General features: G+C 49.0%; 9 protein-coding genes across 9 annotated transcripts; 4 read left to right on the forward strand and 5 right to left on the reverse strand.

Annotated features, from left to right (window-relative positions):
* The first annotated feature begins 20 nt into the window (after positions 1 to 20).
* On the forward strand, positions 21 to 3,324 carry BT62DRAFT_583512 (aconitate hydratase). Its single transcript, XM_043181510.1, has 12 exons — positions 21 to 484; positions 536 to 644; positions 697 to 726; positions 851 to 1,018; positions 1,069 to 1,324; positions 1,376 to 1,659; positions 1,711 to 2,092; positions 2,142 to 2,516; positions 2,569 to 2,634; positions 2,686 to 3,092; positions 3,145 to 3,216; positions 3,270 to 3,324. The coding sequence occupies exons 1-12, from the start codon at positions 306 to 308 to the stop codon at positions 3,294 to 3,296; spliced, it is 2,355 nt and encodes a 784-aa protein (XP_043033954.1). The 5' UTR covers positions 21 to 305; the 3' UTR covers positions 3,297 to 3,324.
* A 208-nt stretch (positions 3,325 to 3,532) lies between these two features.
* On the forward strand, positions 3,533 to 3,941 carry BT62DRAFT_1012672 (uncharacterized protein; the record flags this gene model as incomplete). Its single annotated transcript, XM_043177962.1, has 2 exons — positions 3,533 to 3,686; positions 3,745 to 3,941. 2 exons carry the CDS (start codon positions 3,533 to 3,535, stop codon positions 3,939 to 3,941), a joined length of 351 nt encoding a protein of 116 aa, XP_043033955.1.
* Positions 3,942 to 4,202: 261 nt separating this feature from the next.
* On the reverse strand, positions 4,203 to 6,945 carry BT62DRAFT_975844 (uncharacterized protein). Its single transcript, XM_043189207.1, has 7 exons — positions 6,021 to 6,945; positions 5,899 to 5,968; positions 5,664 to 5,848; positions 5,206 to 5,611; positions 4,983 to 5,150; positions 4,573 to 4,930; positions 4,203 to 4,519 (listed from the first exon to the last, which is right to left on the reverse strand). Exons 1-7 carry the CDS (start codon positions 6,678 to 6,680, stop codon positions 4,504 to 4,506), a joined length of 1,863 nt encoding a protein of 620 aa, XP_043033956.1. The 5' UTR covers positions 6,681 to 6,945; the 3' UTR covers positions 4,203 to 4,503.
* Positions 6,946 to 8,398: 1,453 nt separating this feature from the next.
* Positions 8,399 to 10,632, reverse strand: BT62DRAFT_910617 (sugar transporter; the record flags this gene model as incomplete). Its single annotated transcript, XM_043183804.1, has 8 exons — positions 8,399 to 8,592; positions 8,647 to 8,706; positions 8,764 to 8,960; positions 9,014 to 9,219; positions 9,280 to 9,338; positions 9,560 to 9,913; positions 9,962 to 10,386; positions 10,511 to 10,632. The coding sequence occupies 8 exons, from the start codon at positions 10,630 to 10,632 to the stop codon at positions 8,399 to 8,401; spliced, it is 1,617 nt and encodes a 538-aa protein (XP_043033957.1).
* A 467-nt stretch (positions 10,633 to 11,099) lies between these two features.
* On the reverse strand, positions 11,100 to 13,899 carry BT62DRAFT_975850 (FAD/NAD(P)-binding domain-containing protein). The gene is made up of 17 exons (XM_043189208.1): positions 13,760 to 13,899; positions 13,595 to 13,704; positions 13,292 to 13,543; positions 13,077 to 13,238; positions 12,994 to 13,021; positions 12,799 to 12,935; positions 12,723 to 12,744; positions 12,608 to 12,669; positions 12,504 to 12,541; positions 12,426 to 12,450; positions 12,208 to 12,375; positions 12,074 to 12,154; positions 11,934 to 12,018; positions 11,584 to 11,884; positions 11,483 to 11,534; positions 11,309 to 11,430; positions 11,100 to 11,254 (listed from the first exon to the last, which is right to left on the reverse strand). The coding sequence occupies exons 1-17, from the start codon at positions 13,779 to 13,781 to the stop codon at positions 11,236 to 11,238; spliced, it is 1,686 nt and encodes a 561-aa protein (XP_043033958.1). The 5' UTR covers positions 13,782 to 13,899; the 3' UTR covers positions 11,100 to 11,235.
* Positions 13,900 to 13,933: 34 nt separating this feature from the next.
* On the reverse strand, positions 13,934 to 19,366 carry BT62DRAFT_584149 (Shikimate dehydrogenase). Its single transcript, XM_043181514.1, has 6 exons — positions 18,777 to 19,366; positions 18,514 to 18,721; positions 17,673 to 18,458; positions 16,680 to 17,622; positions 16,406 to 16,626; positions 13,934 to 16,354 (listed from the first exon to the last, which is right to left on the reverse strand). The coding sequence occupies exons 1-6, from the start codon at positions 19,217 to 19,219 to the stop codon at positions 14,087 to 14,089; spliced, it is 4,869 nt and encodes a 1,622-aa protein (XP_043033959.1). The 5' UTR covers positions 19,220 to 19,366; the 3' UTR covers positions 13,934 to 14,086.
* A 96-nt stretch (positions 19,367 to 19,462) lies between these two features.
* On the reverse strand, positions 19,463 to 21,041 carry BT62DRAFT_937994 (ribose-5-phosphate isomerase). The gene is made up of 11 exons (XM_043187441.1): positions 21,009 to 21,041; positions 20,849 to 20,958; positions 20,779 to 20,797; positions 20,649 to 20,729; positions 20,501 to 20,597; positions 20,366 to 20,446; positions 20,264 to 20,315; positions 19,918 to 20,032; positions 19,787 to 19,866; positions 19,649 to 19,735; positions 19,463 to 19,594 (listed from the first exon to the last, which is right to left on the reverse strand). The coding sequence occupies exons 1-11, from the start codon at positions 21,010 to 21,012 to the stop codon at positions 19,532 to 19,534; spliced, it is 789 nt and encodes a 262-aa protein (XP_043033960.1). The 5' UTR covers positions 21,013 to 21,041; the 3' UTR covers positions 19,463 to 19,531.
* Positions 21,042 to 22,178: 1,137 nt separating this feature from the next.
* On the forward strand, positions 22,179 to 23,431 carry BT62DRAFT_983123 (glycosyltransferase family 32 protein; the record flags this gene model as incomplete). Its single annotated transcript, XM_043189749.1, has 2 exons — positions 22,179 to 22,944; positions 22,995 to 23,431. 2 exons carry the CDS (start codon positions 22,179 to 22,181, stop codon positions 23,429 to 23,431), a joined length of 1,203 nt encoding a protein of 400 aa, XP_043033961.1.
* A 558-nt stretch (positions 23,432 to 23,989) lies between these two features.
* On the forward strand, positions 23,990 to 24,504 carry BT62DRAFT_924011 (uncharacterized protein; the record flags this gene model as incomplete). Its single annotated transcript, XM_043184568.1, has 2 exons — positions 23,990 to 24,230; positions 24,296 to 24,504. 2 exons carry the CDS (start codon positions 23,990 to 23,992, stop codon positions 24,502 to 24,504), a joined length of 450 nt encoding a protein of 149 aa, XP_043033962.1.
* Positions 24,505 to 24,511: the final 7 nt, after the last annotated feature.

The following is a 24,511-nucleotide window of genomic DNA, read 5'->3' on the forward strand; positions in this document are numbered from 1 at the left end:
CGACCGGCACGCCCTCTCATTGGCTACCTGTCGGTCACCAGGCCACTTTCTAAACGTTTTTCGCGGCAAAAGAGCGGGTCAATGACATTCCATCTTGTGCGACGCAATAAAGGGCACCCGACGGCTCGCTGGAGATCATATTCCACCCCGCAGAAAACTAAATAAATAACTATACAATCCATAACACACGCACTCTGATTGGCGGGAAAAGCAATTTCACGTGGCTTCTGGCGGTATAAATCTGGCAGGAACCGGCAACGGATGTTTTATCCGATCTCCTCTGACCTTGCTCATCGTGTTCGACGATGTTCAACCTTTCGAACAGAACGGCGAAAGCAATGCGGTCCCTTCAGCGTCTCGCTGCAGGTATGGCCACTGCTGCTCCTAGGATTGGCGACACCCAAGTCCCAATGTCCTTACTTGAGAAAGGGGCATTCATCAACTATCAACGCATTGAGGACAATCTTGTTGTGGTTCGTGAGAGGTATAATTCCCTTCTAGTTGTAGTATACGCGCTTCCTGACTTTTCATATAGGCTGGGGCGTCCTCTGACGCTGTCGGAAAAGATCTTGTACGGTCATCTCGACGACCCGCATGGTCAGGATATCGAGCGAGGGACGAGCTATTTGAAGCTTCGACCGGATGTAAGTTGAGCATATCTTTTGGTCAGTATGCCTGCTAAACGCCATTTTTCAGCGCGTCGCATGCCAGGATGCGACTGCTCAGGTATGCAGAGGTTCCCATCCATCCCGACCTGAGCACTGACGTCATGGCTTATCTTTCCGTGCTACCCCGCAGGTACGTATTCGCTTCCACCATTGAGGGGCAGGACGTCATGGAAGACTTGTAGATGGCCCTGCTTCAATTTATGAGTGCAGGGATGGACACCGCCGCCGTCCCCACCACCGTGCACTGTGACCACTTGATCGAGGCCCAGGTTGGGGGCGTGAAGGATTTGGCGCGCGCCAAAGAAATCAACAAGGAGGTTTATGACTTTTTGGCAACGGCAACGGCGAAGGTGTGTTGTTTAGTTTTGTGTGTATATCACTTTCTCACATTCGCGTTCAGTATGGTCTCGGTTTCTGGAAACCGGGCTCTGGTATCATCCACCAAATCATTTTGGAGAACTACGCCTTCCCTGGAGGTCTTATGATTGGTACCGATTCGCACACTCCTAACGCTGGAGGTCTTGGTATGATTGCTTGCGGTGTCGGTGGTGCAGACGCTGTTGATGTTATGGCTGACATTCCTTGGGAGTTGAAGTGTCCCAAGGTCATTGGTGTCAACCTTACGGGTAAAATTGGCGGCTGGACAACACCTAAGGGTTAGTACCTATTTACTTGGCGTCACCTTTTTTGACGAATCACCTATCCAGATGTTATTCTCAAGGTTGCGGGTATTCTTACGGTCAAGGGTGGAACTGGGGCTATCGTTGAGTACAAAGGTCCTGGTGTCGAATCTCTGTCTTGCACGGGTATGGCCACTATCTGCAACATGGGTGCAGAAATCGGTGCAACTACCTCCATGTTCCCCTTCAACCACCGTATGGTCGACTATCTGAAGGCTACCAAGCGAGAGAACATTGCCAACTATGCTCGCCAGTTCGCCTACAATTTGCAAGCAGACAAGGACGCGGAGTACGATCAGGTCATCGACATCGTGAGTAATGCTTTGAATCAACTGGTTCTCGCACTTATGACGTATCATCAGAATCTCTCTGAACTTGAGCCCCACATCAATGGTCCCTTCACGCCAGATCTTGCCACTCCTATCTCGCAATTCGCATCTGAGGTCAAGAAGAACAACTGGCCAGAGGAACTCAAGGTTGGCCTTATTGGCTCATGCACCAATTCTTCATACGAGGACATGTCTCGGTCTGCATCCATTGCCAAGGAAGCTGCCAACCACGGACTCGAGACTAAGAGCAAGTTCACTATTACTCCAGGATCTGAGCAGGTTAGGGCTACTATTGAGCGGGATGGTCAGATCGCCGCTTTCGAGGAAGTCGGTGGTATTGTTTTGGCTAATGCTTGCGGACCTTGCATTGGTCAGTGGGACAGAAAAGATGTTAAGATGGGAGAAGCCAACTCTAGTATGTCCAAGGCATACAACTGAGCCTATTTAACACTTATGTTTTTTAGTCATCACCTCATATAACCGAAACTTCACGGGACGTAACGATGCGAACCCGGCAACCCATGCTTTCGTCGCATCTCCTGACATTGTCACTGCTATGGTCTTCGCTGGATCCTTGGGCTTCAACCCTCTTACAGATTCACTCACCGGTTCCGATGGCAAACCCTTCAAGTTCTCCCAGCCCAACGGAAACGAACTGCCACCAAAAGGTTACGATCCCGGCCAAAATACTTTCCAGCCTCCTCCGACCGACAGGTTCAGCGTCGCCGTCGCCGTCAGCCCTACTAGTGACCGACTGCAGTTGTTGCAGCCATTCCAGAAATGGGACGGCAAGACGCCTGAAAACCTCCCTATCCTGATCAAAGTTAAGGGGAAGTGCAGTAAGTATTGAATTACCAAATCACGTTACGTCTTCTAACGTGATTCTTGTAGCAACTGACCACATAAGCGCTGGCGGACCCTGGCTAAAGTACCGAGGACATCTCGAAAACATCTCGCGTTCGTATTAACTCTCTGACCATTTTTTCTCTATTTTAACAGTCAGCTCAGAAAACTGCTTGATCGGTGCCATCAACGCTGAGAACGGTCAGCCCAACAAGGTCAAGAATCAGATTACTGGTGAATGGGACGGCGTTCCTCAGACTGCTGCGTACTACCGCGCGAAGGGCATCAAATGGGTTGTCATTGGTGATCACAATTACGGTGAAGGCTCCTCTCGTGAGCACGCCGCTCTTGAGCCTCGATTCCTTGGTGGCCTCGCGATCATCGTGAGATCATTTGCCCGAATTCACGAGACGAACTTGAAAAAGCAAGGAATGTTGGCGTTAACCTTTGCTAACGCCGAAGATTACGAAAAAGTTAGGCCCTCTGACAGGGTGGATATCTTGGGATTGGAGAGCTTCGCGCCTGGCAAGAACTTGACCTTGCGATTGAAGCATGAGGATGGATCCTCAGAGGTGAGTCTTTTTGGCGACGAACGTCCATCTCCTGATTAATGAGGTCCTGTAGGAGATACCTCTGGCTCATTCATTCAATAAGGGTCAAATCGAGTGGTTTAAGGCAGGCTCTGCATTGAACTTGGTAGGTCTTCCTATCTGACTGACCTGGGGCGTTGTTAACCTCGTTCTTTACAGATGGCTGCGAAGGCCAAGGGGCAGTAGTGAATTAGCTGCCTCTGATTTTGCTTTGATATCGTGTTTTCTTTGCTTGTACCTTATTATAATATCACTGTCTGTTCTCTGTAGAAGATCACAATGTATAGTAATATGGGGAATAGACATGAATTGTGGGGAATTGAAGGGGCGAAGCGGAGTCTCGAGCTGCGGCCTGACAACCGTGAGAATTTAGTACATCAACTTGGGTCGTTCGAGTACATCGAACATCCCGTACTGCAACAATGTCGGAAACCATTCTACCACCACCCAAGCCAGACCTCTCCTTTGCTCGCCGTCCAGAATCTCCTGCGTCTCAGTATTTTTGGCGCTGGCGAATGTGGTTTGAATCAACTTTTGTGTTGTCCATGCTGGAGCCTTGGGAGAAGGTTCTCCTTCGTCAGTCATACTACTGCTTAATGCTGGTCCACCTCTTCTTATTCCCTTACATGCTCAGTGTCCCTTCTATTCATCAGTTCTGCGTTCTTCCTTACTGCATTCATTCGATACATGCCCCAGCACCTTGTGGACATGCAACGCCGGGCGGTGTACTACCTGTATGGACAAGAAGGGGACGAAAGGCTGTTTTGGCAGATCCTCAGCAGGGGAACTAATGGGGTGTTTGGTGGAGGGCGGCAAGTGAAGGAACTCTAGGCGAGCTTTTTTCTTTTTTTTTGCTTTATTCTTGTCCTCCGACGCTCACGGTATGCTCATTAGACTTTTTTCGTACTTTATACACTCCGAGATACCGCACAGATTGTGCATCTGGTTTTACTTACTACCACGGGGCGTTGTAAGATTTCTATATACCTGTTGCATGTTGAGCTCCTTAGACCGCAGCACCATAGTCGTCAAATGGGGAAGGTTCCATAACGACCGCCACCGATCATACCTCATTACAACGGTTATGCGTATCTCTACTGCCTTTTCGATACTGATTAACCCAGCTTCCGCAGACTTTGGAACATCAGAAAGAAATCTATTCCTTGACTACCAGGTCTACTTGAGTCATAATACCGATACAACTTGCAACTAACAAAATCCATGACTTCGGAGATAGCACTATAAGTACATATAAGTAAAGAACGATTCATCAACATCACATCGCAATGCGTGTCTCGCACAACATTGTGGTCATCGTCAAGATAATCCTACGTGAAGAGAAGAAATAACAGTGCTCTCCCTCGACGAATAAAAATGAATGAATATCTGACGTCTACCAACCGAAGACGCTAGAAAGTGCGCATCAGCATGATATTAGTCTTCATCTCAACGAAAGACTCACTCCTCATGGATTTCTACACCACCAACTTGATCTCTCCTCAGAGGGTCGATCTTTCCAACTTCCTTGGCCACATCGTCTGCCAGCGCAGTCGGGCCACAAACAGACACAAGCATCCCTGAATGTCCCTGCTCGTCTTTCACGCCGGCACCAAGCTGAACAGTCTTTGAAATCGCCCCCTCAAACATGGTAGCAAGCTTTGGCCTGCCAGGACTCAAAGACAAGCCAGGGAAAAAGAAGTCCTTGCGGAAGGGGAACTTGCCGATGACTGCGCGTGTGTAGAAGACCGATATCCTGACAGGGGTGAAAACACTCTGTTGTATCATAGAAGTGAATGCAGGGACTAGCGGAACAAGCGACGCTGTGCAAAGTAATGAGTTGTGAAGTAGTAATTTGAATGATGAAAAACGGACCCGGATCCTGAACGACCCAAATCAGCTCGATAACTTTGACGCGACTCTCGCCATCGAGATCTTTTTGAATAAGTTCCTGCATTCCCGCGAGGGCATAAGTGATACCGCTACCACCAACGACGAACACGGAGGCCGAAAAGCTCGCTGGAATAGTGTGTCCCGGACCACCTGGAAATGAAAACGTGAACGACAAGAGAAGCAGCAGCAAGCATCCACAGCGCACCATAAGGCCCTTCGACCATCACCTTCAAGTTCCTTCCGCGACCGGACTCGACATATCCGCCCACTTTTGCGATATCATAGAGGCTGTTCGTCCATCCGCCAACTTTCTTGACCATCAAGATCATTCCCTCGGGACCGTTGCTTGCACTCGCGATCGTGAAGGGATGCACTTCTGCCCATCCCAAGAGACCCATACCCGCGGACATTACGCGCAGCCTGACATGTTGACCTGCACGCCAGCCGGCGTTGATACCGGGGATCTCGAGTCGCGTAAGGCCAAGCTCAGGGATCGGACGTACTATGGCAGTCTGGATGCGCGTTTTGATACAACGGAGTAGGAAGTCAAACGAGTATAGCCCTATGGCGGCCCAGACGTAGGGCTTATCGGCGTCTTTGTGCATCCAGGACTAACAGAGTCATCAATACTCCATGGGGTAGCATGAAATGAAAAGGACGAACAGCAATGAGCAGTAAGGCGAACCCGCCAACATGTGTCCCGAAGAAGACATTGTACGCCTTCTTCCGCCAAAAGTCAGTCGAGAAGAAGTACAGAATATCGCAGCAGATGAGCCCAATGAGCCCCCAATAGTTGTCAGGCTCCGCGATAGCTTCTTGGAAATTCTCTGCGATGACCCATTTGTAAACTGGGCAGATGTCAATACAACGACTAAAAAAAGATATGACAGTCACTCACTGTAACCAATGCCGTGGACATTGATCGCAATGACCATGATCCTACCCGCAATTCTGTGCATGAAATTGAGCTGAAAGCGAAAAATGAGTGACATAGATTACGGCACGCATGAAAAAACGCACTTTCTCGTAACCCATCCCTAAAAATGGCCCCAGGACATTGTTCTTGGACGCAAAAGCAAAGATAAACGGTAGCTGCGCAATGCCCACCCAACCTGTTCGCACGGGATCCGAGAAGGGGTTTGACTGGTATAGAGTGGGGTAAATGAACACGGAGAGGTAGACTAGACCACAAATGACTTGGGATACGGAGTAGCCAGGTAAGATGCGCGTGCTCAGCTCGGAGGCAAGGCCGCGGAAGATGGCAGGGCATGAGCCGACGTGCGGAGGGTAGTTCATGACAGCTGGCCTTCCCTTTTCATCAATACGCTTGGCGCTGGAGGCATGCGTGTAAAGGGTATGCGATTCTGTGGACGACCCCGCAGTCTCCCTTGAGGCCTCATCATGAGTAAGATGAACGATGCGAGGGGAACGGGTCACAAAGGAGATATTGCGAAGGAAGTGGCCTTGGGTCCACTCTGACAAGCGAGAAAATCGAGCAAGGATGCGGGGGACGCGACAAACAAACAAAAGAGCGATGAGGGCGAGTACAAAGATCTCGATGTGGTATGTGAGATTCTCTTCGTCGACCTGGGCACCTGCGGCAGCAGGAGCTTGAGCAGCACCACTACTGGCAGTGGCGCTGGTTGCCGCTGTCGCGTTTGCAGAAGCAGATGAAGACATTGAATGCCACTGAGTAAATGTAAAGACTGTTAGACTGGTCGATTTTGATAAACGACCAGGGGAGAATGATAAGAATTTATAGTAGCTTTTAGTGAAAACGAGGCAGAGGCCTGGATTGATGAACGCTTGCAGACCGTGACCGTCGAGGGTAGGTGAAGCAGTGACCAGCTGGCTTCCAACGATGCCAAAAAGAGAGACGAAAAAGCTAGAGAGTGAGGGGGCAACGTGAAAGCCGCAGGTGGCCTCTATATATACAAAGTCAAGAAATGATTGCCAAGAATATTTTATAAATCGAATAAAATTGGAACCCCGCCCACGTGGGAAATCCCGATCGATCTTATAAGTAGAAAATGGACGGTGGATGAACTGCAACAGCTGTTCTTTTATCGTTTCCGATTCTTTCCTTGATTCTAGCGCCCCCTTCATCGCGACTATTCTCCAAGAAGTTGCAGTAGCTGACCCGGTACTTGACTACTATCGTTTGATCAGTTCCTGGAATGAAGGACTCCGTAATTCCACTAGGCAACGCATTTCAGCAGGTCTTTCAACATGTTTCCCGAATATAGGCATATGTATCCCACGAACATCACTGACACCAGGCTATACGCTATTATACGAGGCCGGAAGTCGCTACGCTGCGCATTTCATTGTTCCCCATAGCGTGGCGGATTGATCTGCTGCGTAATGGTAGAGCGCAGCCTTTGGACATCTTTTCTCCGCAGCCCCAATCTATTACGAGAATAGGTTTATTCTCGTTCTTCTATTCGTCCGCTCCCTTCGTTCCAATGGATGTCGCCAACTACTGAAAGTTACACCTCCAGACGGTGGACCACCGTTCCCGAATCCATAGAGCGGTTTCTTCAACTTCCACCAATGACGGTGGTCGCCTCCCATCCTGATCCTGACCATCGTCATTGACGGCTGCCAGTCACCACTCTTAAAAAGAGTAACTGAACTCTCACACCTGGGGCAAAATGAAACGTCTTCAACACTTGATTGGACGATCTGAGGCATGGTTGCTGTTTTCAGGCCCCAGGCCCAGCACAATTTTCCAAGAGTCCTCTCGGGTCATAACGGCAGTTATACAACTTAGGAAACTGAGAGTAGGATTAATTTTGCTGTACCATGGTGTCAACTAAGATTTCTTACCCTGACATTTACAGACTGCGGACGCCACCAAATACTAATGCAAAGAAATTCTGCTACCACTTACAATAATGAGTGCGGTTGTCAATAGTCATACACCAACTTTGACCATCCATAACCCCCAAAACCTTACTAGAAATTTTGCAGATCCCATGGTGGAATACTGCCCGCTTAATCTCTCTTCACTCATGCTCAGGTGCTGTCACAAAGTGCCTGGCCATCACCGAACCATATGTATATAGTATCCAGCATCATGGACTTCAGGCGAGTGATTGATGGTGGTTGTTCGAACAACGGTGATCTTTCTCGATGCGGAACCGATGCGTCGCACCAATGTTGTGGTTTCCCTCTAGTTGGGCCAAAGTAACTATCACCACTACGTTGGACCCTTGAACTGCCTATATTCGTGTATCATCTCCAGAAAACCGCTTGATTGGACCAACAAAGTTGGCTTTTACCATGGTACTGGTACCATAGGTTTCATATCGAGATAATGTCACTTATCTGACTTAAAAGAGGTAAACAATAGTTATATACCTTCCCATTATTGTTTACGTCAATTTTCTTTCCTTTCACGCCCTAGATGGTTGACCACCGGCGTCAGTGTGCCCTACAAATTCAGTCCGTCCTACCTTCGCCTCGGCAATATACTGCTCCAAGGGGACCGGACGTCCATGTTCGTCTAAAACACCGGCCTGGTACTGAGACCAAGCTCTCGTAGGAACACGGAGTTCCATCATCATGTTGATCTCCTCCAGCGACCGGCCTATTAATAACGATGTATAAATATCTCAGGCAAACAAGCGTAACAAGGACATACCGAGAGTCTCCGGGATGTATAAATATACAAAGATAAAGGCAATGATAGTACCACCACCATCTGGAAAGAACAATCAAAAATTATGACAGGACGAAATGAGATTATAGGAGAGCTTACAGATAAATCCAACCATCGGTCCCAAACCTGCTGAACCAGGCTCTGAATTATACAAATACGGAAGTGTGAATGTAACTGCCCAGGCAGAAACCCAAAAGGCCGCTGTGGAGATACCCATGATCTTCGTACGGTTCTTTCCTGCAGCTAGCTCAGTCGCAACTACCCATGCAAGGGGTCCCCATGCCAAATTGAAGATGCTAGAAAATAAGTGAGGGGGGGAATATGAACAAGTAGACCGGTCGCGACATACAAGACGTAGATGATGATCATAGAGGCAATGGCCGAATTCACGGCCTTGGACCGGGAATCAGCAGGGATCGTACCGAGACCACCACAGATAAGCAGGACTACCGCCATGAGAACAGTGGTAGACAAAAGGAGAGGTCTTCTCCCTATACGGTTAACGACCATGAAGGAGCAGAGTACGCCAACGACTTCAACAATATCGGTTATCATCTGAATAGATACAGATATGTCAGTGGTCACCCCAATGCCAAGAACATAAGGCATATGTACTGTGACCAAGAACGCGTTCGTGATTCCGATAGATTCGAAGAAAACAGTCCCATAGGAAACTAAGCCAGATTAAGCATGAACACCTGGAGACGCTACGATCGACAGACTCGAACCAGTCCCTCCCGTAACTTGATAGCAATGTTACCTTCGATCGACTGTCATCGAGTTTCAAAGAGACTGGTTCGAGCCTACAATTGAAAAAGTAACTCACAGATCTAGCACGGCTGAAGTCGGTGAGGTTGCCCAGGTGAACGAATGATGAGGGGGGATCTGAAGAAACTTACAAACTGAACACCGCCAATCTGCTGACACACGAGTATACCAAACGCGCCAAAAAACTTCCTCTTTTCTACGCCAGAAAATATATCTCTCCAACGACTTACCGAACCGCTCGTCTCTGCCTCGGCGTGCTTAGCGTCTAGAATGACTTTCATCTCAGCTCGGACGTCAATTTCATCGTTGCCCTTGTGCACCCGTAACAACACCCTGTACGCATCCTCCTTGCGATCTTTAGAGAGTAGCCATCTCGGAGACTCGGGAACAAAGAATAGACCGCCGCAAATGATCAAGCAAATCAAGATATTCAAAGCAATAGGGAACCTGTACGAGAACGACGTCGTATAATCCTTCGTTCCTGTCAGGGCCCAATCAGCATGAGCACCTCACAATTTTCCCAACTCACCTTGTGCGACACCAGCTCCGATGACCTGTCCGATTGCCAGAAACAACTGCCACGACGATACCATCAAACCCCGAATCGCGGCAGGAGGGACCTCCGCGAGGTAGAGGGTCGTGCAATTTGACACGATACCGACACCGATACCCAAAATGGCACGCCCCAAGACAAGGAGAGCGATGGATCCAGTCAGAATGAGCTGTAGAACGGCACCGAAAGTGACCAGGATAACACAAGCGACCATGGCACCTTTCCGCCCCTTACGATCGCCAATAAACCCAGCCGACAGAGATCCTATGACCTCACCGACTTGCACTATAGAGGCAAAGAGCGACTGATAAGCAGACGATATCGTATATGACCCATCCGGTTGACGGGCCCCAAAATCAAGCTTGAATTTATTCATCGCTAGAATTCCAGTGAAGTATGTCCTATGGCAATGTTAAATAATTCATAGCAATCTGGTTTGAAGCCGAGAATACGAACCCATCATATCTAGTCGAAAATCCAGTCAACTGCCTAGTACCGATTGAAAGATAATTTTATACGACTTACCCATAGAGAATCGCTCCAAAGACAAATACAGTACAAAACAGTGTGGCACGGAGATTGTGTTTATGAAAAATGCCCTTGCTTGAGGACGTTCCAGCAGTCGTTTGCGGTACAACGCCGGTCATGGGGGGGAAAGAGAAAGAAAAACGGATCTGCCTCCCGCGTGCTTATTTATAGAAGAAGCGCTCGGGTGATCGCGAACCTTCGGGTTCGTAATACTACTACATCCGCTTGTATGGCTCACCCTTGGATTAATCCGCATATTAAGCGTAGAGAACAACTTTGCCTAGAACGGGCCCCATGCGGAGATGAGGTGGGAGCATCCATCATGGCCTGAGAAGGACCAAGTACGATTATGCATAAAGGGCATCAAGAGCTCAACATTTAAAGAAACTGGGGCGCACCTCCAGAAAGCTAGACCTTTCACGCGAGATGTGCTACATCCCAAACGCCGTCAGGCATTGGGAAAAGTCTAAAAGCTCGGTAGTTAAATAAAGGACAGATCTAGGACGAAGCCATCTCTAATACGATATACAAAAAAAACAAATCAAGAAAAAAACCACAGGAACTGGGAAGAATAATATCCTGAAATGCCGTCAAAAAATTAAGGAAAGGTATAAAGTGCTCTAAGAATGCTACGATAATCCACTCGTAGAACTAAGGTCATGTTAAGCTTCCTCTAACGACCAATGAAAAAAAATAAAAATCATTCATCTATAAATTCGTTATCAATCCCGGCTGACGTCACTACGAATAGATCCAGTCAATTTCAGACGGAATTCAGAATGGAGAGAACCATACCGGCCAAACAACTTCGTTAATATCCAGTCGTTGGCGACAAGGGTGCGGTTGCGGAGGGAGAACAGCGTGCTTAGATACGCGCTACGCCAGAACAAAAACGTCGCGACACCACCGCTGGCGATCTGTACAACAGGTTGATCAGTAAACGGAACCAAAACGCAGAGCACCACAAACGTTTCCGTTCAAGAATGGCAGATCGGCGATTGCTTTATCGGATCCGATGTACCTATACCGCGGTCAGCTCACAACAGGAGATGAACTGGTTGTTCACTTACGCCAGACTGCCCTGGTGAGAATAATGGAAGGGCCTCAATTTGACCATGTCAATTTGCTTCTTGACAGTCTCTATCTCGCCCACAAATCCTTTTGCTTCAACCTCATCCTCGACCTGGTTAACCTTTGCCTGCAAGTTCTTCAGCTTGGCTTCCAAGGCGTCTTTCTTGGCTATCTGTGCCAAAATTCGCGCAAGGTAAGCACCTTGTTGAGACGCGACCTGGGCAGTTGGCGCGTAGGACGTAGAAGTGCAGTCTCCGATAGCGAAAATGCTTCCGTCGGTTCCGCTCATTCGTAAATGTTCTGTGAATTGATAAGATACCTGTGACGCTTAGGGAATATGGAGACCAACCATCTACGGAAATACCCCGACGGTTGGTCTGCGTCGCGGGAAGCTTGGCCATTAAATCTTGTGTTATCTTCCTACCCTTGTTACCCTACCAGAAACGATGAGGAGGAGAAATAAAACGAAATTGGGGGGACATCACGTACAGCGGCCCAAACAACAATCCCGCAGGGAATCTCGGCAATGCTCTTGTCAGGCATCTGGAGAACGACGGACTTATCCTTAACCTACAGAGCTGTGATTAGAATACAACTGTATAAGAGGCGGTGTTGCACAGTACCTCTTTAACCATCGTCTTCGTCATGATGTTAATCTTACTCTCCTTGAATGTCGATTCCGTGTAATCGATGAGTTGTTTGCTGAACATAGGCAAGACAGATGGGAGAGCCTCGACGAGAGTGATGCGAACTTTGCCGGCAAGTTCAGGGTACCATGATTTCAAGTCATCCTATGATTATCATGAGCACGAGCGTAGAATCCGCGGCAGATGTGGCTCACTTCGAGGAAATCGTGAATTTCACCGCTATCAAATAGATATTAAGTCCAGATGTCAATTAAGAGCTATGCCATACGAACCTGAGTTCTATACCAGTGGGACCACCACCGACAACAACCTTCAATTGAGAAAGACGGTCAATCAGTCAGAGAAATGTATTGGGCTTTCAGAAAAAGAGCGGTACCATATGGAGCAGCCGTTCTACTTCTTCTGCAGGTTGACCGGGGAACGCTGCAGTCTCGATACCTGATGAAAATCTTAGATGGTGCAGTCACAGCTAGACAAAAAAGCCAACGTACATTCCATAACCTTCTTTTGCATCTGGATATAAACTCATGAACGACGGAAGCCGAAAGAACTATGGGTGAAACTGACCTTCTCGGCATCTTGGATCTCTTTCATGAAGCAAGCCTTCTCCTGAACTCCGGGAGTGCCGAACGTCTGGACCTCCGCCCCGACGGCATAGATGAGATAATCATAGGGAATTGTTTTAGACGATTTGCCCTGGTCATCTGAGAATATTGAGATGTCTATTTGAGTCCCAGATGGAGAGATGAACGCAGTACGTACCAGTGAAGGTGACGGTTTTCTTGTGTGGCTACGACACGATCGGGTAAGGGGAAATATATGGGGTCAGGGGGATGACAACTTACATCGACTTCACGGGCTTCCGCTTCGATGACGGTCACTTCGCGTGCCTTGTGCCGTGTGACATAGCGCGTTGGCTGGAGAATGGCTCGCGAGGTGAGGGTTCCAACAGCAACGCTGGGTAGAAGAGGGGTGAAGAGGAAAAAGTTTTTGGGACTGATAACAACCTGTGTGCCTGTAAGACAAGCACAATGTCAATGGCGATAATGGCGATACTCACCACGTTGTAATCGGCCGTGTCTACCGTTTTCAACAGACTGGTAGCACCCCATCCACTTCCCAATACGACAATGGTCTTTTTCTCAGGGTCAAAAGGAAGTTGAGCGCCAGGATTCTTGTCCTTTTGGGTTATGTAGTAGAACGATCCAGAACCGACAACCAAAGCCACAATAGTTGCCCTACCGAGGCCCTGCAGAAAAGTGCGCCATTTCGTGGATTTGGCGGTCAGCGGAGGTGTTGACGTCGACGGCTCCTGCAGGCGATGAGCAGATGACTTGGAAAAAGCAAAAAAAAGCAAGTGCACCTGTTCGTTGCTTCTAGACTGAGTTGTCGACAAAGCCCGGCGAGGGAAACGAATCGGTTCGGGAGAGAGTCTGAGAGCTCTAGAACGGGAAAGACCCAATGACCTGGCAACTGGGGGAAAAAGGAAAGATCAAATGACTGTCGCGCTCTGGGCCGGCCTACTGACATTGAGTGCGAGCGACCTGCATCGTTGACGTTGAATAGGAACCGCGACGAAGTGAGAGCACTTCAGAAGGGGGATGCGACGATGGAAGAGAAACAGAGAGAAAGTAAAAGTAAAATAATGCATTGTTTTGTCTGGTTTTGTCGTCATATATGTGTAGCCGCGGTGGCTCTTCCGAGTCAGTGATATGCCTTTTCGGGATGCCCTGTCAAACACGGTGTCCGTCCGTTTCCGGCATCATATGATTCCGTTTAGTTCCTGTCCCGCTTCCGCTTTTACATTTGGACCCATACCGAAAATTAAATTTCACGATTCGTCTACTACTTTTTCTTACGGTCGGAGGTATGCCTCCCATACCTTTGCAGAGACAGTAGTTTTAGGGCAGCGTCGTCCCGTCCACATTTCAAACTGACCGAATCCTTGCTCCAATAATGCCTCCACGCCAGGAACGGCGGCCCAGTTCTTGACGGTCGCTTTGGCGAGTAGTAAAAGAGGGGTTTCGATAGGCTTGTAAGCCATGTCAATGACTACCGCCGGCCCATCTCTAAAGTCAAATAATCTGTCGGGCAAGTTGAGATGACTGGGTTCGTGTGCAGTCGTAGTCTCAGTAGCCGGAACAGTGGACACAATCACGTTGGGCGGTACGTTTCCTTCTGGCCAGTGCCCGAGTTTATCCAGTACATGGATGTCGACACCAGGGAACACTCGCGCCAACGCTGTGGCCTTGCTGTGAGTACGGTTAAAGAGATAGATCCGTTTTGCTCCGAGGCACGAGAGCGCGAAAACAGCTGCTCGCGCTGTACCTCCCGCGCCAATCACCAGCGCAGAGTGTATGCCACCAATTGCAATGTGTGAACTGATGCAGCTTCGAATCCCTATCCAATCCGTATTATCGCCGTACAGGACCGTATCCGGACCTTCACGAATAGGAACAACCGTGTTTACAGCACCGATCAACTCGGCTGCAGGCGAAAGCTTGTCAAGAAGGGGTATGATATCAAGTTTGTGCGGAATTGTCACAGAAGCGCCACCAAAGTCCGGTGCGGCAAGCGTAGCCTTTATCTCTTCGCCAACCACTGGCGTTTCCAGCAGCCCGTACACATGTGGTAATCCGAGTAGTTCAAATGCGGTGTTGTGAAGCGTGGGGGACATGGAGTGCGAAATTGGACAACCGAAGAGGAAGAAACGACGAGCGCGCATCTGACCCATCAGATGAAGTGCCTTTTGTATTTGCACGAACGAAAGCTGTCCCGGAGCGGCCTTACTGGGAAGAAGAGGATGCGTCACCGGCGTAAAAGTAGTGTTCAGAATGCGAGAAATTTGCCCGTTAGCGCCCATATTGATAGCCAAGAAAGGCTTAGCATTAGGTACGCTGTTCATCCGCTGAGCAAAGTTGAAAAGATCAAAATTGTCCTGCAGTGTTTCTGCCTGCCCAACAATCTTGATGATATCACCACCCAACTTCTTTGCCAAATCGTACTTCTCCTTGACCTCTGGACCATTCCACTTCATTGTCCCGCTCATATCATGCCAAGAGGCAATAATCTTCGATGCACCCTTCTTTGCAATCAATTCTTGGATCCTCTTCTGCGCCAGGGAGATTTCAACGTCCACATACTCGATGCCAACGCGTAACGCCAAATGCAACAGCTCAAATATTTCGTCCTCGGCCGTATCCGGGAATGCACCTCCCTGCGACAGCGTTCTGACTGTGAACAAGATAGGCAGAGTTGTCGATCGACGAAGCGCCGCGATTTGCTCAGCGACATAAGTCTCCGAAGGGATATACTGTCCAATCGATCCAAAGTCCAATGGAGACCGAAGTAAATCAGCTCTCAATTCCAAAGCGTCGACGCCCACCGTCAAGTCCTCAATGCGTGACAGCGCAGGTGTAAGATCGGGGTATGTAAGGCAGAGGAAGTAGGATCGCTTCCCTGGAGCCAAGTTCGCACAAAAGTTAGGCTTGATACCAGTGATATGTCCAAAGAATCGAGCGACCTCATCGCTAGTTCGCTTCCTTGCCATAGGCGAGACATCATCTCCCAGTAACGACCCAACGTTGTTCACAAAGTGATGGCTGCAGCACTCCTTGAACCAAGGCTCCCGGCGATTGAAAACCTCCATAATCGGCTCTCCATATGCAGGACGAGCCCCTTCAACTCCAAGGTATTTGACAACCTCTTCGATCTGCCTCATGATATGCACCACCGGACCCTTCGACTTTGCATAGTCCTTCAACATCTCCCGACACTGCGGAGACTCAACGACGCCGCCACCAAGACTGATGACATGTCGCTCAGAATTCTGAGCCAACAACTCCTTGAGTATCACACCCTCCTCTAGACGGAATGCCGGCCAGCCATGATCGTGCACGAACTTGCGGACGCCCATATTGTGCTTCTCTTCAAAATAATGGTCGGCATCGATGCACTTCCAGGATAGGACCGACGCCGCTAGATCACCAACGAAACTTTTTCCCGAACCGCGCATCCCGATCAGGATAATGGAAGCGGACGATGTGTGATCGGTGGTTCCACTGGCTGAGGCGATCGCGGCTGCAGGGGTAGATGTTTCAACACCTTTGACGGATAAGCCGATCTATATAGGACTTGTTACAGGTAAAGACCAGTAGCCATGATAAATACGTACCTTGTTCTCTAGATCATCCCACCAGTTCGGCCAGGTCTTCTCGACACAACGTTTTTCCTCAATCACGGTTCCTTTAATGACACAACCAAGGACACTGAAAGCCATCGCGATGCGGTGATCATCATAACAGTGTACGCTAGCGCCCGTCCTAAGCTCTGATACAGGCTTTCCGATAATCTCCAACCCATCGTCGAGTTCGCTCGTCGGAACACCGAACTTCGCTGTAAAATGAGAAATCAGCCTCAATTCATATAAAATGTCAAGAAAGACTTGCCAAGTTCATCCATCATGGCCTTTATACGATTGCACTCCTTGACCCGCTGATTCGCAATTCCTCTGATTTTGGTATTACCCGGAGCGCAGGCAGCCAATACCGAGGCCGTTAAGAAGGCATCAGTCATCATTTCCATATCAATCTCTCCAAGAGCCTTCAGCCCTCCAACGGCAGGCCCCTTCACCGTAGTCTCCAAATCAGTCTGCACAACCTCGCATCCCATCTTCTCCAAGACATTCACGGCAAACTGCGCGTCACCTTGCAGCGACTTGGATCCAATATTCTCGATCGTACAAGTCGTCCCCGTTATAGCTGCAATGGCTAGAGGATACGTCGCAGAGCTGGCATCAGATTCAATGCTGTACTCCGGAGGATTTCTATAGACTCCCTTTGGTATATCGTAGATGTCCAACAGACAACCCGTTGCCTCATCCCTCCGTCTAGTGACGTCAATTCCAAAAGACCTCATCATGGCAACTGTCATGTCAATGTACGGCTGTGAAATTACTTGCCCACCAGTAAGGTGCAGAATGACCTTCTCCTCGGCATAAGGGGCGCATAAGAGGATTGAGGACACGTATTGACTGGACACGCTTGCGGCCAAATAAATATCGCCTCCTTTCAATCCAATGGGGGGGATGGACAAAGGTAGGCAGCCAGGTGTTTCGAGACACTCAATCTCGCTACCGTTAGTCTTGAGAGCGGACACCAACGGACCGATGGGACGCTGCTTCATGCGGGCATTGCCCGTAATGACAGTTGCAGATGCATCATCCGTAGAAGATGGTTTGCTGACCAAAGTGCAAACGGTGGTGAGGAAGCGAGCCGCGGTTCCAGCATTGCCCAAGTAGATCTCCTTGCCTTTCGGAGGCAGAGACAGTGTCCCAGAACCGCCTCCAACGACAAGAGTCTCCCCTCCGCCTTCCCACGAGAATTTAGCTCCCTGACACACGAGTAAGCATGAGTATCAAGTCAAACGAACTGAGAACAAACCTGCAAGTCCATTAGGGCTGCCATCATGACTTGCGTATCGTCTGAATGGAGCAAGTTTTTCAGTCTACAGGTTCCACTCCCAAGCGCAGCCAGAACGAGCGCCCTGTTCGATATGCTCTTCGAACCCGGAGTCGACATTTTAATAGTATCATAGCGGGGCCTGCCTGGGACAACCATAACCTTCTCAGCTAATACTTTCCTGATGACCTCATCCCTCACACCGGTTGCCTTGTCCTCCCACGTCCTCCCGATATGAGACAAAATGACAACCTTCTTCTCGTCGCCCTTATTCTTCTTGTCGACACGCATGATATCCAACAGCCTTTCAACTGTCAGCCCTTTCGCTTCGGGAAGGTTTCCAATACGTGGGTCACTGAGCGATACTGGCAGATTGTAGGCCTTTAAACACCTCGTTAGCCTCCCGACGCCCACTTGGCTTAGGATCCCCATCTGCCGCGAAAGTTCGGCCTCCAATACCATGCCGACGCTAACACACTCTCCATGAAGAATAGTTGGAGTAAGTACTGCCTCAATGGCATGTCCGATAGTATGCCCAAAATTGACTAAATTCCTGAGGCCAGTTTCCGTAGGATCGATAGTCACGATGTGTGCCTTGACAGATATAGAACCAACTATAACGGAGAGTAGAAGCTTCTGAGAATCTGAACGAGTAGCCATGGTACGACCGGCATGGGTTGCTGCTGAAGAAGACTGAAGGGCCGCGAAAATTTCGGTCGACCGAGATTCAAGCGACGCGAATTCATCGGCATCCCAAATAGCCGCAGTCTGATGGACAAGTCAATGCTTCAAATGTCATGGCAGTAGTACACTGGACGCGAACCTTGACGACTTCAGCCATACCATTGGAGAACTCTCTAGGGGGAAGTGTCTCCAAAAACGCAGCATCAATGAAGATATATTCAGGTTGCCAAAAGGCTCCAATCAAGTTTTTGCCAAGGGGAGTATCAATTGCGGTCTTGCCGCCAACACTGGAATCAACCATAGCTAGCAACGTCGTAGGGATCTGAACATAGCGAACTCCACGCATACTGGAGCCCATGTTGGTTAGACCATAACAAACAGAAACAGGATTACTATACGCACAAAGTGGCAGCCACGAATCCAGCAAGATCTCCAATCACTCCACCGCCTAAAGCTAAAATAACAGTATCCCTGGTGCATCTATTGGCCAATAAAAAATCCTCTATGTCGGCCTTGCCTTCCCTGCTCTTTGACGTCTCCCCAGGGGCGATCACATAGGTAAAGAATCGAAAGTTCTGAGGTTTCGCCGTCCCGTCGCCGTTAAGCGCCGCGCCATTGGGTTTGGACCCGTTGGGTGTTGCCGCGGAAGCTCGGGCGTCAAACTCCTCCTCGAAGACATCCAGATGCCACTTGGCAACGTTGGTGTCGGTGATAAGAACATAATTCGACGACGGCAGAGTGCTGATGACGGTGTGGACAATGTATGGGACGAGATGGAAACCACAATAGATGGATTCCTTCCCGAGGATAGAGACTTTGAAGACGTCGGCCCCAGAATTCGACATTATAATGAAGAAGAAAGAAGGGTAGCTGTAGACAGCGTCTAATTGCCGTCCAGTTTTGAGTAAAGGAAAGGAAGGTTAGCTGTCCTATGAGTCACGATTCCGAAATTTTCGATGTTCAGACAAGATCAGGCACGTGGGAAGGTGAATAGGGGGCTCTTTTCCCTCGGTTGCTCCAACTTGGAAGGTCACCCATGAAGACGCCGGCATTGATCAAATGTACTGTTAATTTGAGTTCTCATGGTGTTTAGATAGATATACATTTAGCTCTAGTACTTCTCTGCTCTGCAAACAATCTGTATGGTGCCTAATAACTCACTGGCAAGCAGGAATCTGCTCAACCTTACCCCCGACCCATTTCGCCGTGACGCTTCCATCCTGATCACGATGAATATCAGAAAAGATTTCAAGTAAAGCGGACCTGAAACATACCTGATTACCGAAGTATGCCGCCTTTGCCATATGGCAGAATAACCCTACTTCAACAACCCCGGTAAGCATCTTGATGCGAGCCATTATCTATCACACGATGAGACAATTGTACATATGACGGAGAAAACTGTACGCAACCGCGTACGGATCCGTCATATCCTCTCTTGAAAATGGTGCATCTATGACAAAGTTACCGTTATCCGTCACTACAGGCCCCGCTATACGTCTTGGTCAAATCACAGAACTGTCAATCACACGAGGGAGCATACCTTTCGCGACAGCCATTCTCAGTGTCGCGTTTGGTGACCGCAGACTTTCGTGCAGATTGCGCAAGACCTTGGCGTACGCGAAAGGTACCACCTCAATAGGAACACCAGGCTTGAACTAGACGCACAACTCAGTTAGCAAGATTCGATGAGCTCGGGGTTTAAAGCTGTGAAGAAAAGAATATCCATCGCTCAAGCACCAGCATTGTCCTAACGAAAGGCATATCCACAAGTACGCGCCGTCTATCATACTTTTGGCTCGGCCAGAAGGATGACTCGGAAAGCACCTCGCGCAATTTCGCGCCTACGAAGCCCTCTACGAAATTGTGCCGGGTCCGGAAGGACTTACATTCGTGCAAAGATAATCTACATTCTTGCGGTAGTCGGCAACAAGGATGAAGCTGTAACGGGTTCAATGAGCGCGAGGAGACAGATATGAAACGAAACGAACGTGAGCGCAGCCTCGGCCAAGACCTTTTCTCGTAGATGACAAGCACCTCCACCCTTGATGCAGTTGAGCTCAAGATCGACCCTTGTATCACAATGAGTCCTTATGCGCTCAATAGAAATAGCTGCTGTCGCTCACTCGTCAGCCCCATCTATCGTTACGTCGATAGTCGGGTATTGATCAACATCTCCCAAGCCCAAACCAGAGGATATGATCAATTCCTTGGATTGGAAGCCTGGGTCCACCTGAAATTAGTAGAAGATTCTTGAAACAAATATACACCTACCGGTAGGAATGAAAACACGATCCTTGTTTGCTTCGTATCCTTGCAAGACAATCCGCTCGACAACATATGGAACGGTAGATCCTGGATGATGAATCGTATGTGGTTTAGCAACCTGTATCTGATAGCGAACCTGATCCAATCCCAATTACCTAGGACACAATGGTGAGTCACAACACGACGAAGCGCCTATGCTCACATACCCGGTGTTCCGGCTTGATGTGCTGGTCAACAGCAGTCCAAGCAGCAAGTTGCTTAGACCTCTCAATGGCAGTTAGTGTTCCGGCAGGTATCGGTGACTTTAAGACAGGTTCTGTCCTCGCATGATCAGTATATGGGGGCCGGAGGGAATAGAATACCAACCCATCTTTGCAACCGTAGACAACGGGCGTACAGGCTTCACCGTGGGTGTACTAAGAGAGACGCGATTCGGCAAATGCCAACGGAATTTTAAGTCAATGGGGATTCGAAGCGGTCATTTCAAAAATACGATGGGTATCCGGGTGTATGTTGAGACAGGAGCCAACCAAACAGAATTGGGGATAGACGCACGTTATCGACGGTTTGATTTCTGATGGAAGAGGCATGCTCGAGCCCAAAATAAATGGATCAGGCCGACAGCGAGTATGAAGCGAGAGTCTACGCAAGAAGAGAATCTTTGCGGTACTAGTGACTAGTAGTAGTAGCAGCGGAAAGAGCTTCTAGGTACGGAAGCCGGACCGAAATGAAAACTTACGCCGGTTCCATACTTCCATGGCCTCCCTTTTCCAACTCCTCGGGCAGAAGTACTGTGTTGCAAAGCTTCCGGTCCGTCTTCAGCGGGAACGGAAATGTCTTACAGCTCAATGAAATGAAAGAACGAAGGCTCCAGCTCCAACTTGTATTTTATTTCAGAACCACCCTCGAATCACAGCGGAACTGACGTAAAATAAAACTCCCTGCATCGAAAATCGGCAATGTTTGGTCTTGGTAAGAACCTGTGGCGTCACAACTCAAGCCTCCAGACTATACGTATTCTTCTCCAGCTGCACAAAACCGTAAGCTTGAATGAATTGAGTAAATAGCGTCGACTTGCCTCCGCTTCCAACTCCTTCCTGACATAGTACTCCATTTCCTGTTTTATGAGGAGATGGTTGTCATCGAGGTCTTCTATGATGAACGTCTGTCTTTCATTCATAGCCAGCAGAATTTGCTTGACCGCTGCATCACTGGTAGAAAAGATGGTCAAGAAACTGAAAAGGCCAGTGTCTAGTCGACCAACCAAGTCAGAAGCACGCCTAAAATGAGATAAGTACGAGCTGGCAACTAACTGTATACACAAGTAAAAAGTAAAATTACCTCTGATGGCTTTCATCGTCAAAGCCAAGCTGCGGCAGATTTGATCGAGCCGGCAAGCTCTCCCTTGTCATGAACGGCGGCAGTGAAGAACAACTGCCGTACTATTACCATGTTGAATCCTCATCAAGGCGTCGAGCATCGCCATCAACCTTCCACCAATCTGATTATTTCTTCGAGCACAGACCACGACCCATCATGTCTGCAAAATTGTCTATCCGCCGACTGCGCTTCGTCGCCCTGTTTATCTTCTCCACCTCCTTATTCACCCTTCTCTACGGATTCTACCACTATGAAACTCACATAGAGCTCGCCTTCTATTCCAGGGACTGGGTCCACCAAGAAATATTGCCCACCGAACCACTCTCTGGATGTTTCGATCCATCCAGGGTCAGCCCAAAGTACAACGTATCCGAGGCGGTATATGGGCCAAAGAAGACAGAGGTGCAGGCCGGACTGCAGCTGAGGATGGGTTTGGATTGTTATGACCTCGCTGGGACCATACGCAGTGACGGCAGTACACGCACACCTGACGTCCCTATACCCGGCGACGAGCGAATCCAGTACCACACCTATTGGCGTGTGGACCTTGCTGCCTTTGGGCCTCGGCAGGAATACATGCTCAAATCCTTCTTCGCCACCCAAAACATCCACACCTCGCGCCTTATCTTATGGTCGAACGGTGACCTCTCTGCCAACGACATCTTGGCCGGGTATGTGAAGCGTTACCCCGACGCCTTTGCTCTCAAATTCGTCGATATCCCTGCTTTGGCGGTAGGAACAGAGTTAGATGGCAGCGACTTGTTGCGTCGTAAAGACGAGAAAGCGTGGGTTGATGGCGACCTCATTCGCCTGCTCCTGCTTTGGAATTACGGCGGTGTATGGATCGATATGGACTCGTTACTTACGCGAGACCTCGATCCCCTACTTGAACACGAGTTCGTCACTCAGTGGGACTGTTATGGCGCGTAACATCTTTTTTTGATCCTATCTCTTCTTATATATGCCCAACAGACAAAGTATACCAGCCATTCAATGGTGCCCTCATGCGCTTCCGTCAGCACTCACCCTACGTCTGTGAAGCGTTCCATATCATGGCCACTGGAACCACGCCTCGTGCTGATTCTACTGACTGGGGGTCCACGCTTTACTTCAAGTTATGGCGTCGATTAGTCGTGGGCTCCATACCTCCCTTCAAGGTCCTTCCGTTCTGTTTCAGCGATGGGAGGTCATGTAGGTTGGATAATCGGCTACCTGATCCGTTCGTGGCGGACGACGCCAAAGGCAAGTGGACGATGGGACTTGGAATGGAGGAGGGAGGTCCATTGGACAAGGTCCTAGGGAATGTGTTTGGACTACACTTGCACAACCAGTGGGATAAGGCCTTCCCCAAGGGCGGTTGGGTTGACAGATTGCTACTGAAGCGCTACGATAGAAAGTTGTCCACCTAGGGTTGATCTGGGTTGCTTCATTTTATTTTTATCTAATATACACGACACTAACGTCGCTGCTGTACTAGTATTATCCGCTATACCCTTCCAAAGGACGATATATAATTGGGGAAATTAAAGTCCAGTCAGGTGCTGTCGACACAGACCAGTGCTTTCTCCGAGCATTTCTATCTCGCAGGACAAGACTGGGTACAATATCGCCTTGTGCTGAGAACTGATGACACAGTCCTGTCGACTCCAAGACTGATAGCACCTCAATATTCAATAGTCAGTAGGGCCAAAATTTTCGCAAAGTCAAATACAATCGAACGATGGCAGAAATACAAGGAGGCCGGCGCAGTGAACAATGCTATCGCGTCCACACCCTGCTGTCCTGCGTGTTCCTACACGTAACGAATCAAGGATTGGAGTGGGAAGCGTGATAGCACTCCGGACTATCGTATCCGCGGGCGGGAGGAGAAGTCAAGATACGCCATCGAAAATGTTTTCCTTCCTGACAAACACTTTGACGGGCCTCCCTTCGTGTTATCGCCACCTGATTTTGACTCTCAGAACATCATGGTTGACCTACATACCTTTGATGTTACCGGGTTTATGGACAGGGGTGATGTTTCTGTAGGTCCTCGAGAAGGAGGATATGCATGGTATCCTTCTTGGATTATGCGGGATTGGGACCCGATCATGCATGACTGGTGTAAGGCATCAAATACGGGCGAAACCAGCAGCGACGACGGGGAGGAGGAGGATCCTGCTGTAAAGGATACTGAGGCAGCCCGAGTCGTTCACAATCTTTCTTCACGTGAAGAATCTCCAGCGACGCTCCAAGCTCACCGAGATCTCTACTCTCCGCTTACGCCACCATAGATCCCGAAGATGCAGATATCACTCGCCATTCTCATATCTTTGAGGCGGTTCATATCGCACTCAATCAGCCAGAGCTATCAGCTGAAATCATGTACAAACTCATCAAGTACGTATTCAAGAAGAAATGGGTTATCATGAGGGACCTACTGCTCGGAATCGAACAGGGTGACTGGATGAAAGATTCATATAGAGGTGACGGCGAAAGTTAAAGCAAGT

This window comes from Guyanagaster necrorhizus (genome assembly GCF_019112545.1).
Source record: "Guyanagaster necrorhizus MCA 3950 unplaced genomic scaffold BT62scaffold_49, whole genome shotgun sequence".
NCBI classification, from domain to species: Eukaryota; Fungi; Basidiomycota; class Agaricomycetes; order Agaricales; family Physalacriaceae; genus Guyanagaster; species Guyanagaster necrorhizus.

Bases quoted from the DNA above. Each gene is read 5' to 3' on its own strand.
- BT62DRAFT_583512 (XM_043181510.1), top strand. From the start codon at position 306: ATGTTCAACCTTTCGAACAGAACGGCGAAAGCAATGCGGTCCCTTCAG. The intron at 485-535 runs GTATAATTCCCT...CTTTTCATATAG, and splicing joins CTTGTTGTGGTTCGTGAGAG to GCTGGGGCGTCCTCTGACGC. The intron at 727-850 runs GTATGCAGAGGT...GAAGACTTGTAG, and splicing joins GCCAGGATGCGACTGCTCAG to ATGGCCCTGCTTCAATTTAT.
- BT62DRAFT_975844 (XM_043189207.1), bottom strand. From the start codon at position 6,680: ATGTCTTCATCTGCTTCTGCAAACGCGACAGCGGCAACCAGCGCCACT. The intron at 5,612-5,663 runs GTTCGTCCTTTT...TGACTCTGTTAG, and splicing joins TCGCCTTACTGCTCATTGCT to TCCTGGATGCACAAAGACGC. The intron at 4,931-4,982 runs GTCCGTTTTTCA...TACTTTGCACAG, and splicing joins TTGGGTCGTTCAGGATCCGG to CGTCGCTTGTTCCGCTAGTC.
- BT62DRAFT_975850 (XM_043189208.1), bottom strand. From the start codon at position 13,781: ATGCAGGTCGCTCGCACTCAAT. The intron at 13,705-13,759 runs GTCAGTAGGCCG...TTTTTCCCCCAG, and splicing joins GCAGGTCGCTCGCACTCAAT to TTGCCAGGTCATTGGGTCTT. The intron at 13,544-13,594 runs GTGCACTTGCTT...CATCGCCTGCAG, and splicing joins AGTCTAGAAGCAACGAACAG to GAGCCGTCGACGTCAACACC.
- BT62DRAFT_584149 (XM_043181514.1), bottom strand. From the start codon at position 19,219: ATGTCGAATTCTGGGGCCGACGTCTTCAAAGTCTCTATCCTCGGGAAG. The intron at 17,623-17,672 runs GTTTGTTCTCAG...CTCGTGTGTCAG, and splicing joins CAGCCCTAATGGACTTGCAG to GGAGCTAAATTCTCGTGGGA. The intron at 16,355-16,405 runs GTACGTATTTAT...AGTCCTATATAG, and splicing joins GGGATGATCTAGAGAACAAG to ATCGGCTTATCCGTCAAAGG.
- BT62DRAFT_937994 (XM_043187441.1), bottom strand. The intron at 20,316-20,365 runs GTTCGTTTCGTT...AACCCGTTACAG, and splicing joins TTGGCCGAGGCTGCGCTCAC to CTTCATCCTTGTTGCCGACT. The intron at 20,033-20,263 runs GTAAGTCCTTCC...TTGTGCGTCTAG, and splicing joins TAGATTATCTTTGCACGAAT to TTCAAGCCTGGTGTTCCTAT.